General features: G+C 35.6%; 1 protein-coding gene across 3 annotated transcripts in view; it reads right to left on the minus strand.

The window, feature by feature from the left end:
- Positions 1-1,860: 1,860 nt before the first annotated feature.
- SMC6 (structural maintenance of chromosomes 6) overlaps positions 1,861-15,867 on the minus strand; it is a 44,767-nt gene continuing 30,760 nt past the window's right edge. For all 3 annotated transcript variants that reach the window (XM_021525368.2, XM_077782441.1, XM_077782442.1), the window contains 11 exons: positions 15,567-15,727; positions 14,468-14,603; positions 12,711-12,791; positions 11,921-12,091; positions 9,674-9,811; positions 8,862-9,007; positions 8,086-8,211; positions 7,327-7,432; positions 5,358-5,510; positions 3,563-3,660; positions 1,861-2,302 (listed from right to left, as the gene is read on the minus strand). In XM_021525368.2, coding sequence (XP_021381043.2) covers positions 2,194-2,302; positions 3,563-3,660; positions 5,358-5,510; positions 7,327-7,432; positions 8,086-8,211; positions 8,862-9,007; positions 9,674-9,811; positions 11,921-12,091; positions 12,711-12,791; positions 14,468-14,603; positions 15,567-15,727 — 1,425 coding nt within the window. In that variant the 3' untranslated portion in view covers positions 1,861-2,193. The remainder of the gene's footprint in view (positions 2,303-3,562; positions 3,661-5,357; positions 5,511-7,326; positions 7,433-8,085; positions 8,212-8,861; positions 9,008-9,673; positions 9,812-11,920; positions 12,092-12,710; positions 12,792-14,467; positions 14,604-15,566; positions 15,728-15,867) is intronic.

Raw genomic sequence — 15,867 nt, forward strand, 5'->3', positions numbered from 1 at the left:
AAGGATCAGAAGCAGACAGTGATTTCCATAATCCTTTTGGTAACAAGGAGTAATATTGACAGGAATAGGCAGATCCACCAGGCCAACACATGGCTCCAAGGCTGGTATAAGCAAGAAAATTTCAGTTTTTTTACCATGAGATGATCTATTGAACACCTGCTCTATTGACACCTCATGAAATGCATCTATCTCAGAGGGGGAAAAGAGCTCTAGCACAGGAGCCAGCAGGGCTCATTGACAGAAATTTAAACTAGCTTGGAAGGAGGAAAGGGACAAAACCAGGCTTGCCAGTGAGGAGTGATGGCATGGTGTGCAAGGACTTGAGAAAATGAATGGGATCCCTCCATGTCTTTCAGGTTGGTTGGCTGCAAAGCACCATGGCTGAAATGTTTCTATAGTAAGGCACACAGCATGAGGAACAAGACTGTCACAAGCCTTTGGCCCAATCCCAGAGATTTGGTATCACTGGTGTAAGTGAAACTATGGGCTTAGTCCTGTGATTGGAGTGCCCTGCTGGATGGTTACAGGCTGTTCAGGAGGGATGGGCAGGGCAGAAATGGGCGAGGTGGCATTGTAAGTCATGGCAGGGGTGTAATGCATGGAGCCTACAGCTGGCAATGGCACAGTTGCAAGCCTCTAAGAATCAACATACAAATAATGCAATGTCATTTTGGCAATCTACTACAGACCTCCCGGCCAGGACGATGACACTGAGGAACTAAGGGACTCTTCCAGCTCAACTGCCCTTCTCCTTATGTGGGACTTCCACTTGCCAGTCAACTAGGAACATAACACAGCTGATGGGTCCTTTCCAACTCAGCATTTTTTATGGTCCCATGATTATATAAGGTGTATTTCCTTCAAGTCTTACCTAGCTTCCGTATTTTAAAGAAACCTACAAGTTTAACACTGTGCTGCAACTGAAAACAAATTACGCTACAAAGTCAAGTTAAAACTTACACTGTAGAAAGGTTTTATTGACGAACTGCTATTCAGTAAAAAAGTGCAGAAACTGCTGAATGTTGTTCTCCGAGCAGTCTCAATGGCTCTTGTAGCCACATAACATCAAACAACAACAAAACATCCCCTAAAACAACAGAAAAGAAATGCAGCTGAACTCTAAAAAGTGTTTTTTTTCTGAAGAGCTGCCAAAAATTTCAAGTTCCTGGAGAAAAAAAAGAACATAAGAAGAACAGAAGGTTAATTTAAGTGAGTTTAAAAAATCTGTTTCTTCTTTCTCCCTCCTATCCCCAGTAAATGCTTGCAATATTGAAACAAATCAAGTTCAAGTGCTCTAGTCCCACAGAAACATGGGAGGGGAGAGAGGGCAGGGAGACCAAATAAAACACATGTCTACAATGCTGTAGAAAAGTTAATATATTATTTCTCAAAGTTCTAATTCTACTTAATTCCTATATATTGTAAAGACTTGTGTCTCTTTAGGTTATGATAATAAAATTAATATTTAGAGACTTATTCTGTACCTGGAAACTCAAGAATGTGTAAGAACCAGTTCACCGGAATTAAGAATCTAGGTTTATAAAGACACAGCTTGCTAGGTTTTGTAAGCTCATGTCCAAAGACACTCAAACTCATTAGGAAAGGAAAGAAAGAACTATTTTCCTGCCAAGATAATATACTACATATAAATGTATCCCTTTTCTAATTATGAAAGTATAAGTTCTAATAGTTTCTCATGTTCAGCTACTGCGATTTCACTGGAAAACAAAAGAAACACATTTTACTGCATGTATTAATTACCACATATTTAAGAAATAAAGTATAGCTAGGAAGAAAACAGTATTTGTAACTTAATCCTAATTTCAAGTGTGTAGAGACACTAAAACATTACCACAAGTATCAGTTCAAACGGTTTATTAAAATATTATTTCATAGTTATACAAAATATATTTCAAATTTTTCAGAAGAAAAATCAGAACAACAGATAAAAAAATTCTAGAGTTGGTAGCTAAAAATATCAACAGAACATTCAAAATTTTCTCCTCATCCAAACTGTGCTTATTCTTCTGTGCACACACAGTAATCCTTTAAAAAATAATTAATAATAATACAGAAATATCTTCCTGAGAGTATCTAACAATTAATCATCTTTTTCAGTATCAGGAAGCAGTAATTTTACATATATTATTACACATTTGTCTTCAATATAATACCGTAGTCATACAGAGATGCTTATTGATCTTCATCTCCGTCATTCCTATTTTGGAAATTCAGTGTTCTTTGGTCTTTTGGAGGGTCTGGCATGCGGAGGATTCGAATATGGGGACTCGTAGGCAGAGAACTAAAAATAAAGGATGCATCATTTAAACAGTGTTTCTTCTCCAAGAATTTTAGTACTTCCATTTGATTCATTACATTATATATTTTCCTTTAAATAACTCCACCTTTTTTCTTTGACAGTTTTTAAAAAACAGTAGCATGAGGTGAAGTTTGGGCTTCACAGGCCTGATTTGAATAGAAGCTTGAAGTAAAGACAAGCACTCATTTCAATCATGTGATTTCTAACAATTAGACTGTCTTAACTACAGAAAAGGTTATTTTACGAAAACCTCCAAATGAACGAATGATGGAATACAAGTAAGGATTTGACTTACAGATACTGAAGTAGCACACACTATACACATATGTAATCAATCACAACATACTAAGAACGAGCAAAGTTATTGAACACAAATTTACACAGGCTTCTCCAATGATTATCTGAAATGGATTTTTCCTGAAGTTGCCCCCATATTTTTCTTAAATTTAATGTCTGCTGAAACATGGAACAATATAACACATGGAACAAATATAACAAATTCAATCTGAACTTGAAATACTAATTTTTTTAACACTAACCATACAAAAAAATCCTGTGTGTTTACTAGATTCAGAAAATCTCCACAAAAGCATTTCCACTGAAATAGCAAGAGATATCACTACTTTACTTTTTATATACTTTAGTGAGGGAAGTCAATTAGGAATAAATCAACTTCTTTTTGAAGACTGCTTGAATAACCCTCTCAGGCTTTACTAGTTACACTGGGTTAATAGAGAGGAGTTGGTTGCACAAGGTTAAAGACATGACTGTCCCCTTAAACTGGGCATGTCTCTACCAGAATTTTATCTAAAGGTTTTGAAATAATTTTGAACCACTAGATGAGAAATTTAAAACATGGTGTAAGCTATGAGTCTCTAGAGCAGCAACATTACAACCCGGAAAATAAAATCAAATGACAAACCCCTTGAGAGTAGTACAGAAAAAAATCGCATGTCTTTTGTTATTTTTGGGAGACAAGAGTGACATACAAAGCTAAGAAGAGCCTGCTTGACAAATGAAGTATTTCCAGAAATTGTTTTATTTCAGATAAACTTATTCAAGTCCAACTGAATTACCATTATGGAAGGAAAAGTAGAAAAAACTTACTAAAAAGCCCCTTTAAATTCACAGAAGTGCTTCATTTTTTATGTTCTATTGTGACACTCAACTTTTTCATCTTACACTTCTTACAAGAGAACTCCCTTGCAATTCTTGTCTTGAACTAAACCACAGCAGTATTACCTCATGCTCAGGGGGGTGAACAAAATGAACTGTCGATGCCGCTGAAAATCAGCCCTCTCCAGAATCATGTCAACGGCAATTCTTCTGTTAACCATATCCTAAAGACAAAATATTTGTCAGGAAGTGGTACTGACAGTAATAAATACATTAGAAAGCATGATTCTAGAAAGCCTATCAGAATTAACTGCTATACAGTCAAGGCTGGCTAAAGAAAATATCTAAATAAGACTAATAAAAACTATGAAAACCTGGAGAAACATTAGGGTAAAAATCTAAAGCTACAAATTATAGCCTGGGAAATTCTTAGACTGTACTTTTCAGCATACATGGGCAATGGAAAGCTTCTGTCAGAAAAATCACACATTAATCTACTTATAGTGTTTTTCTATCATCTTTGATGTGCATATAGTACTTTTTACTTCATTGGCATGCTGAGATGAACTGTACTTTAGCAGAATAATATTTCCTGTAAAATCCTTCCTGAAAGATCACCTGAAAGGATTTAAGGGCTCCATGAAACCTATGATATTACGGAGCTTGTTTTCATTATTATTATTATTGTTAATATTATTATTAATATTTGGAATGGAACCTTACACATTAGGCTCACTGAAAAAGATGTGCAATAGAAAGCTGTTACTAGGGGGGACCAACAAAGCTCTACTGCTGTGCACTGATCCTCAGGAAAGCAGAGATCTCCCACAAAAACACACCGTGGAGTCCTCATGTGGTGGGGCCCTGTGATTCACCAAGACTAACTACAGAACGTGTGGACAGTAAGGTGCATTACTGGCACGGCGGTGGAAAGACAGATTGTGTGGAATAATTTATGGAACAGATGACATGCAAGCTCTTTGCAAGGACTCCACTTCTGAGTAGCCATCTTTTTCCAGAAAGATGGATAAACTTCTGCACAAAGAGGATCTAAGATTTGAAAGGTAGCTGGAAAACAACTGCTTCACTACCTTAGATGCATACTGTTCTTCAAATTCTTTAATAGAAACTATATTATCTTTGTTCCCTCTAAGTGATTTCTAGTAAATAAATTATTGATGAGAAAGGGACACTGAGGCAAAATAAAATAAGCCAGCATCAAATCTTTATCTCACAGAACTAAATATTTTCTCAAACTCATACCACCCTGTATATTTAATAAGTAGGAAACAAATCTTAAAAAAAAAGAAAATAAATTTCAAATTGGCTTAGTGGCCTGTCCAGGGAATCTGTACACAAAAATATGATTTATCAGTTTTAGCTAACATTAGTATCTATTGTTCATTATTCTGCATTCCAACATCTTGGAAACATGTTCCTAGCTGAAGTATGAGTTTCTATAAAATGAGTAGCAACAGTGAACCCAATTGCTACATTTGCTCCGAAAGAAACCCACACTGATCCCAAAATTGGAATAAATCAAAGCACATGCCAAGTCCAGAATGTTCCAGCAATATGGAGAGTCAACCTCTGACAAATACAGAGCCAGCTGATTTATTATTTTTGTGCTGAAGAATGGTTTGAACACATAAATTAACAGAAAAGCTCATGTTACTGGACACCAACTTCAGAAACACATTAAGATTCAAAAGTCACCCAACAAAGTGAACAAGATCACTAACAAATTTTGCTTTGGAGGGATTTTGATTTTGGTTTGGGGCTTTTTATAATTTACAGTTAACCATAGTGGTTTTAAATCTAATCATATACAGTATACAATCTAATCAAATAAGTAACAACACAACTATTTCCCTATTTATACAAATCAGAATGGGAGATATAGTTTAAGTTTAAACTATACCATGTAGACATCAAATTCATCCATGCATCTGAAAGGAGATTCAGAAATGTTCCACAGAGAAAGAATGAAACAAACTGTGGAGAAGGAACGTTCACCTCCTGATAAGGATTTCAGATCACTACGTCCAGTTTTTTCGTCCTCTCGAGGCTGAACCTTGAAATAAAAATATTGGAGCAATTTTTAAATCTGAAATGAAGATATACTAATAGAATCATAATTTTAACAGCAAACACATTATACATGAACAGATCACTTGAAAACACTTCTCTGCATTTCACTGCAACTGCCATTCTGGAATGGGATGGCTCCTAACCATTCAGTAACACATTTCTAGGATCACTGCAATTTCTTCTCTCACAGTCATACACACTGAACAGACTGAATGACTCTGCTAGAGTTTTGTTATTCAAATGTCTATTTCTAGTAGCTGTTACACAGTGTTTAATAAATGTCAACATAAATGTTTACAAGACAGTAAAATCCCATGGTTACCAGCCACAATAGAAAAGCAGGTAATTGGTTTACAGAAGAATTTTAAATGAGGAAGGGATTCTTCACATGGAATACATGAAACATTGTGAACAGCCATTTGGTTACATTGATTATGACGACATCTTGTGGCACTCATTCTGTAAGATGAAACTCGGGCATTTCCTTGCCCTGCTAATTGCACTGCCTTTAATGAGTTAAGCAGGCAAGTAAAGATTATTTTGAAGTAAAATATTTTTTTTGCAGGGAATTGTTTTCTTTTTGCAACTTACATTCCTTGACTAAATAAGATCTCTTTTGTGAGATATGTGAGACATCAGCTATTAAAAATACATATTCTGATAAAGCCAAGTAATAACTTGATATTTTATGGACTGAGTTTTGTTCTTCAGATACACTTGCTTGACCTGTCTAATTAGGACTGTGACATGTATTTATGTTACTACTTACTGCACATTTTTCCCCTTAATTCCTAAAACTAAAGACTGCCACAGAAACAAAAGTAAATAAATCCATGATAAAACTTTTTAGGATGTATGTTAAAAGATACACAGAAAAAACCTACCAAAGCTTTCCTGTATTAAATTGTTTAAATAACAACTAGAGCCATTATAGAATCACACAAATACTGCTGAACTTCCTATCAATGATCCAGGAATAAGTTATTTTGAAAGACTGGATAACAAATTCACATTTACTCCTTGTAATCCAGCAACCATTTAAAATGGCAATGTTTTCTGTCCTTGCTTGTTTTCAACAACATCCTACTGTCACCAAATGGGACAAAAGAAACTTATCCAACACTCTGGATGAGTGTTGAATAAGTTTGAGGTGATTAAGCAGACATTTCTTCACTGAGGTTTTTGGAAACTCTTTCAATGTGTCCTGCTTAACAGACAAAATCTAGCCATTTTTACATACTTTTGCTGCTGAATCATTGTTACATAATTTCTTTTACATACTGTGCATACATAATACGCTCACTCTTAAATTTAACCTTTGCAATGACTGGTTTTGCTAGTTATAGAACTCTATCAGTATTCTTATCCTAAAACAATCACTGCTCATCTCTGCTGAGATCTACTGATTGGAATAGTTGATATTAAGACCAATAGTTGATATTAAAACCAAGCAGCATAACTGGTGGGCATGACAGTCTTCAGAGTTCCTTAACCAAAACACAGAAGTCCAGCAATTTCTTGGTGAGGTTCTCATGGCTGCGTATTTCAAGCATAACACTCCTACCATTTCTATACCTTATACTTCATAATTTTCTACTTGTAATCATAACTAACTCTTTTATATGATTAAATTGATTACCTGATCAGAATATTTATAACACTACAACTTAGTGTATCACATTTTGCAGAAGGAAAAACAATTTATTCTATTATTTGCAATGTATTTCTAGTATCTGAGACTAAAACAGATAATAATTCATTATGTATTATAGTAATTGAAGTAATATAAAACAACTTACTGTTATGGAAATTGTCTCATTCTTGTGGTCAAACATTATATGTCCAGAGTAACCTCGAAGACGTAATAACTGCTCAAAGTGGAGTTTGCAGTGCATAGAAAGTTTCCTTAAATCAAGCAAACAAACATTAGGGGAGCAAGCTTTTAAATACATGAAAAAGTGACAACAGATTTTCATCAACAGTTCCACATCATTAAGTGTTAAGCCCTCCCCCAATAACAACATTCCCCCAAAATCAACTGCACTCTCAAGTAGACAACATTAGACATACTGGAGAGAATCCTTTTGAATGAAGGCAACAACAAAATCTTCATGGATAGGTATAAGATATTAAGAGACTGAAGCAAGAAATTAGGGATGTACACAGTAATGGAGAAGAAGCTGTTAAATTATAGACTCTGAATCAGCACCTTAAAATTTTTCAGCACACAGCAGGGGAGAATTGTTTGGCCGAAAATGAAATTATAGGAGCTCAGGACCACTGATTATAATCAATAAAAATTAATGACAGCCCAGATTATTTCAAATCCTCATATGCTGCTGACATTTTACTGACCAACACCAGAATTCAAACAGAACTGCCTTGGATGAAGTCAACACAGTTGAGATCTTTGGGATGAACCAAAATACAGGCTCCACTACCTCACTGCTTTTCCAGCTGTCAATCCAGGCTGCCTCTAAACTCTCAGGAATCATAAGATTGAAACTGAGAGCAAGCTTAGGTTAAAAAGATTGTTGTGAACACTGTCTTAAGCTCACCTTAGGAATTGCCGATACACTTTGAGCCTCTCTGTCATTACTTCGTCCAGTACTGCAATAAATCTCCTTAAGTTCTTCACTTTATTGCTTGCATCCTCGTATCTTTCCTTTGCATAATGAAATTGCCTGTTTTAATTGACAGAAAGGTTAGGATTGCATTAAAACTTAGCTATTGCTGTAAATGCTGAAAATCATTTTGATAACCAAAATATTCAAATGAAAACTTTCTTGAAAGTGAAAGCTAAAAGCATTTGATAAGTAAGATTCTGTTCACAATGAAATGCAGACAAAAATTAAGACTTAATTCTATTTTTAATTCTTTTGAAAATAAACTCTTTCTCCAAGAAGAATAAATGACCAGTTTCTCCATGCTCAAGAATATCTGAGGGGAGTGCTTCCCTGAAATACACTCCAGGAGCTTCCAGCTTGTGCAATAGTTAGTCAAACTAGAATTATGCTTAATCCTCAATGCATCACAAAACAATGGTGAGTTAAATTTGCATTGTTGTAACTGGGATACTTCAAAACACTAAGAGCATATCTGATTTTTGGTAACATCATATATATAGCACAGATGCTGCTTAAAATCACTGGAAGGTATTTCAGGACTCTTAAGCCTGTTCAGTACTGGGAGAATAAGTACAAAACATTTCTACAGCTTTATAGATAGCTTAAGTAGTAAAAACACACATAAACACACAGTGAGGCAGTAAGAAAACTTCTTTCCCCTCTTTTCCACCCTACCTGAAGTGTTTTAGACAGTAAAGATGACTTACTGTATTATTTCTTCTCTGTTTCCACGGTGACTGCTTTCTAAATTTATCTTCTCTCTCAAACGATTCATTTCTGCATCAAGACTTTTAACAGTTCTGCTGACCTTGATGGGCTCTGGGAAGATTTGCCTTGCTTTTGCCATTTTTTCCTAAAGGAATGTTTGAAACTCAAATAATTGTCACATTTTTCAAAAATCTGTTTAGTCTTCACAACAAGTATTATGTGCTACAAACTCCAAGCAAGAACAATATTTTTCTGTTCTTTCTGTTTTCATTACAGCAAACCCAGTTAATTTTATCAACAACATTTATACATGGGTTGTTATTTCAGTGCCAAAAATTGTATCCAAGATTTTTAATGCAGTCATAGTTATTTAGTTAATGCAGATAAATAAGGATCCAAAATCACCATATTTAAATAGGGTAGAAGACCAGATATGGGGCCTGTACAAGGAAAGCCCTACCATCCAAGAAACCAAAACAATATTATTCAATTTAACTTAAGCCACAAATTTTAAGTAATTTTAATCTTCTCATTGCAAAAGACAGAAGAAATGGTCCTAGATGGATAAACCCTAATTTAGCTGTCAAAAGAGAACTGGTGTCCTATAGAAAAAAGAGGCCTCAATTCACTTACACAAAATTACTTTACTTGCATTACACAGTCAGTGTAGGACATAGCTGAGAGAATACTCAGTGCAGCTGAGTATGTGAATATGGTCTGTATATTATACAAGTGGAATGATTTATTATTAAATATTAGAAGAATCATGACCATCTGACTTCAATGGCTAAAAAAAACCCACCACACATACCTCTAATTCCTTTTCTTTGGAAACAAGTAAATCTTTGTGCTTATTTATGCAAGCCACGTGTTCTCTCTGTTTGTCTTCATAGTGCTGCAAATGGCGTTTACTGTTTTCCACTTCTGACTCAGCCTGGTTTAATTCAGCCTGTTTGGGACAAATCATGATGTGAGCTGTTTGGGGTAGATTCCTGTGAATCTCTCTAGTGTTTACCGACTTCTCACAGTTTGTTCTACCTTATTTTGCTTTCAGGAACACTACTTCTTATGAGCAGCTTATGAGGAAGTCTATGCTTAATTCCAAAAAGGAACACATACATGCAATGATTTTAGCAATTATATGTTGAGGTGATGTTTTAATCTTTAAGAAAAGCTATACTTTCTCCTAAAGCTCAAAAAACTGCATTTATTTTTTACACTACATTCTATCTGGAACTTCTAATGCCTCTGTGGTATCAGCCAGAACTGCATTTCTGTATGAAAATTCAGTGTCCTGCTATACCTGTAATATAAAATCATGGAATCATAGCATAGTGAAGGTTGGAATAAACCTTTAATAACATTAAGCACAACCATCAACCCAAAACCACCACCATACACACCACTAAACCACATCCTCCAGTACAACAGCCATACATTTTTGAATGCTTCCAGAGATAGTGATTCCACCACTTGCCTGGGCAGTTTGATTCAATGATTTACAACCCTTTCCATGAAAATTTTTATTCTCATATCTAAACTAAACCTCTCCTGGTACAATTTGAAGCCATTTCCTCTTCTTCTGTCACTTGTTACCCAGGGAAAGAAACTGAGCCCCACCCCACTACAGCCTCCTTTCAGGTGGTTTTAGAGACTGGTAAGGTCCCCCTCGAGCCTCCTTTTCTCCAGGCTAAACAGGCACAGCTCCCTCAGCTGCTCCTCACAGGAATTGTGCTCCAGACCCTTCCCCAGCAACCTCTATTCAGTTTTGATACTGTTGAAGTGGTATATCTTTCTAGAGAAGCAAAAGAGGTATAAAGAATTACATAAATTAGGGCTATTTTCTTCTTCATCCCAGTAAACTAGATGGCTTGTCTTAATAAAAATAAAAAAACACCAAACCAAACAGAAAAATACCAAGAAACAACTCAAAAACCCCAGAACAACAAACACAAAAACCAACCATCACCAACAGTAACATATGCTCTTACTTTTTTCCAATCCTATCTTAAAACCTCAACATGCTATATGTCAAGAGTTACTTAAACAACTGTAGGACACTTAACAACACATTCGATTTAAAACCTCTTCAGGAATTTCAGTGCTTCCTTCAACTGTGTTCAGTACTCTAAATAACAATAGCAATAATGTTTTCATATTCTGAATAAATCTCTTACCATACAGAGTGGTTCTTTTAAAACAGATCATGTTTTTAGAACTTCCATATTAGATACATTAGAACTAACACATTTATCTGTTGCTTTGCTGCCTTGTTTCCTTTCTCTTTTTGTTTGCTCTTTTAATTTGGGCTAACTATGCAGCAATTTACAGTTTAAGTGAGACGTGTAAGAGATCCCCATAGTGATCTTTTAAGTTTTCATTATTTCATCCTTCTACAAGTTTAAAGTACTACAAATGTCCTGAACTCTTATTTCTGTTTTCTATTTTCAAACCATAAGCTCTTCTTGCCAAAGTGAGATTGCCTTCTATTTGCCAATATCAAATTTTGCATGTCACCATTCTGGTATTTATCTTAAGTCTTGCTATTTCTTTGCCATTTCCAGGTGCCTTCTGTAGTCTTGAATAATTAAAACTATATGCTTGTACCTTCTGTGATTATGTAACTTCATAAAATAACAACCAATTCATCTAGAATTTCAAATGATATTTAGAGAAATGAACAGTTATGAACATTCTTAGCCAAGGTTTCTTAGAAACAAACAAGTAAAAACAACAAATGTGATGCATGAGAAAGGAAAGTCAAGGAAACCGTTTTTTCTGCCTTTTCACTTCATGACTAAAGATACCTCAAAATGAACTCTCTTTAAACATAAAACACTACAGTGAGTACTTGTAACAATCAACATCACCTTCAAAATATTGCCAAGCATATTTTCCAACATGTTCTGGATGGAATGCTCCATTTCCATTCTCTAGATAGACATTAAGTATATCAGGCAACAAGAAGTTCTCTTCTCCTGCCTCACCTCTTCTTAACCTCATTCACCTTGACACACAAATGGAACAAATCAAAAATACAATATAAAATTACTGTTACCTTAATTGGGCCAGCAATTTCTTCTACTTGATGAATTTTTTCTTTCACTTCTTCTAATTTTTTTTCAGCTGCTTGGAGAGTATTTTTCAGTTCTTCCACTTTTCTGCTTTGTAGCTGCATGTCTTGTTTTACAGATTCCATTCTAGCCTTATTTTCTTCAGCTTCTTCTTGCTGTCAAAACGTATTAAAGTTAAGAACAATAAAAGGAGATACATTTGTAAACTACTACAGATTTTTTTACTATCAGTATTAGGGTACAGTATTACATGAAGTACTCTATAACTCTAGTATAGGAGCAGTTCAATGTAATTGTCACTAAAGTCCAAAGGAATAGAATGATGGCTCTTGTAGGAGACCACTAAATCAAACTGCAAAGTAAAAGTGGAACTTCATACTTATGTGACTGAAAATTAAGAGGATTTTATTTTGGAGTTGTGATGAAAGACTGAAAAGAACAAGGCAACTTCCCTCTGGATCTGTGGCCAATATACATCCAATATACAATGCAATGCAGGAAGAGTAAGTGGATTGTTGTTGTCTCCTAGAAAATAACATCATTCCTAATGAATTATCATCATAAATACTTTCTGATTCAAAAAGACAAATATTGCAAAACCTGGGAAAAAAATTTAAATCATCAAAAATAAATAAAATCACTCAATTTACAGAAGTGTTTAGAATTATGGCACATGTTCAAATCTTCACTATCCATCTTAGCTTGTTTCAAAACATTGCCATCATTAAAATATATTATCCATACACAGGTTAGACATAATTGCATTATTCTTACTAATATATGGATGTCTGCTGACTGGTGCTCTTCCATATTTTCAAGATCTGCTATCTCCGCATTTGCTGTTCTTACTTTTACCTGGGAAGAAAAAGAAAATACATGTTCTGAAGCTTACCTAAGGAGAAAAGTTCACATTTGTTCATTTAAGTAATCACAGGAAAGAAGATACTTGTATTTTTCAGCTTCGTTAGTGACTAACAAGAGACACAACTCTTCACACCCACCCGTGGAATTAATTTTCATGAGATATAACTTGTTCTAAAAGTCGTGTGCTTTAATTCATTAAGTTATCCTATTTCCATTCAATATGACAATTTAACAAAATACACTTTATTTTTTCTCCAAGTATTTATCTTCACCATTTCAGACTACATGCTAGGGGTTTTTTTTCTGCTTCTTACTTATTATTTACTGAATATAACCTTATACAGTATCGTAAGAGACAGTCAAAGTATCCCTCATCTGCCTCACAATCGTCACAAGGACAGAGACTAAGACCCTGAAGACCCTGACTGGAGTTCTGGCCTGGTTGAGGTGAACACTTGCCAAGTGATTGTTTGCAGATGTGCTTGCTGTGCTGCCACACTACACTGCTTTGAGTAGGGACTGGCAATTAGCAGCTTGCTCTGTACACTTCCACCTGCATCACGATCCTTGCTCATCACAATACCCCATGAATTTCCCCACCTCTTGGCCAGATGATCCTCCACGGAAGATCCCTCATCTGCCTCATGACTACCATCAAGGATGGAGTCTAAAGCCCCTCACCAAGGACTGAGACTGAGACCCTTAAAATTCTAACACAGGGGCACTTGCCTGACTGAAACGGGATGTCTGCCAAGTGTTGCCTGCAGGTGTTTTTGCTGGACCAAGAAACAATGGGTCCTGCTCACTGCTGGGACTGGTTTGTCCTTTTTGGAACTGGACTGTCTGTCCACTGTCCTGTACCTGCTCTCTCTCTGGAACCATCCTATCCTGTTCCCTCCCCCACCTCAAGACTATAAAGACCTCAGAGTCAACCAAAGACTTCGAGACTCTCCCTGACGTGACAAGATGGATCTATTGACCGGACCATGAGGATTTCATCTCTCTGTTGCTAGCTATTTCCCTTCCCCTCTTTCTCTTTCTCTCTCTATCCCTTATCTCCTTTCTAATCCTTCTATCACATTTGCTGTGTACACTCAGTAAAAGGTGCATTTGCTTTGATTAATATTAAAAATCCCTTCTGTGTTGTTTTTGCACTCAGAGATCAGTAAAACGAACCATCACGACTCCCGCTTGCACTAGCGGATCGTGACAAGTATGTACTAGCTTACACTGCCTACCTAGAGCACCACTGGCCACCACAAATATATATCCTACCCAGAAGTACCAGAGACCACAGAAAGGAAGCTAACAGCTGTAAAATGGTTTATAAACAAATTAAAATTAAGAGAACTTAAAGAAGAAATATTCAGTGTATCAAGATCAGTTAAAAAGCAGTAGAAATTTGTAAGATTTAGCACACGGTGGGGAAAGATACCAAACAGAAATAACAGCATATGTAAGGATTGATTTGGCCTCTATAATTCCGTCCTTAATTATAAGAGCCCACTACAAAAAACAAACAAACAAACAAACAATCATAAAAGCAAACAACAAAAGTAAGGATAAAACTTAAAAACTATCAGGCACTCCAGATAGATTGCAGAAGTCAAAATGAAATAGGGAAAGACTGAGCAGTTCCTAAAAACTAACACTGTACCTATTTTTACCTGTAGTTGTTTTTGGTGTCGCTGATGACCATAGAGATGATCTTCATTCTGCCTAATCTCATTTTCAATGGAACGTAAGCGCTGTTGAGAGGCTGTCAACTGTGCCCTTTTGTTTTCAATTTCACTATCCAAGTGACTTTATAAACAAAGGGATATTGAGATGTTACATACTACACATATATTATTTGTGACAAACACATGCAGAAATACACAAAAAAAAATTACATGCATGACAAGACAAAGGGTAAAAATGCACTCCTTTTTAACTAGCCTACATCATTCCCCCATAGCAAAATTGGTAATGGAATGCCTGTAACACTTCGAAAGTTAAGATACTCTTTGAGTGAAATTTATTATATACTGACATGAACAAACTACAATTAACTGACACATTTAAAACTTTTGAGTTTCTAGAAATAAATTTTAACATTCAATTCAGTTTATACTATCAACTATTAATACTAAAATTGCCTAATATGTCTCTAATACAATCTGAGCCTCAAAATGGAAGTATTCTATTGTCACAAATTTCCTTGGTGACAGCTCAAGTTTGTAATCTTTGAAGTACATTTTGCTTTTTCAACTACCATTTTGAAAGCAATGAGAGAAAAAAAAACCCTAAAAACATAAAAAGTGATGGAATTCTCAAAGCCACCCACCATGAATGAAGTCAAAAGCCTGAGGAAACACAGATGCAAAGTTTGAAACCAACAGGAGGATGTGTGCTAACAACTTTGGCTGAACATCGCTGTTCAAGTATTATATTTTTAAAGAAACAGCCTTGACCCCATACACTTTTTGACCAAGCATAAAAAAGAAGGTAGCTAGATTTCCTGGAGTATTGAGCACAGAAAATCCCTGTTTGGTGGGTAAGATCTACATGCCACAAGCTGAAAGATAACTAAATACAACACAAGTTTTTTTCCTATCACAAAAAGGCACTGAAATTAAAAGGTTTTCTAGAATTCTCAGAAAGGAAGTGTAAATCTCAGAAAGAAAATGAAGAGGCTAGAGAGTAGTGTATGTGCAAATAGACAAATATATTCCACTATTCATGCCAACAAGCACACTTTTTACAAACACGTTACAAGATGCTAACCTGATTTCTGCTTCAACATCTTGACTTAGGAGCTGGGGTCTGGCAGAATTGGAAGAGTAATAGCGTCGTTCAAATACTTGATCACCTTCAGCAGTGAAAGCTTCTCTACAGTTTCTTGGGGGCCGATTGTGCTGCATTACCTCACGAGCCCTCCGGTTATTCTGAAAAACAAAATGGCCTTATAATACCAGCAGAAATGCAACCCTAATTTAAGATAAGAATTTAAAAGCTGTCTAGATGTTTTCACCCAGAAATAATTACAATTCCTAATGAAAAGATGAATGTGAAAATTACCTGTAAT

This window comes from Lonchura striata, chromosome 3 (genome assembly GCF_046129695.1).
Source record: "Lonchura striata isolate bLonStr1 chromosome 3, bLonStr1.mat, whole genome shotgun sequence".
Classification (NCBI taxonomy): Eukaryota; Metazoa; Chordata; class Aves; order Passeriformes; family Estrildidae; genus Lonchura; species Lonchura striata.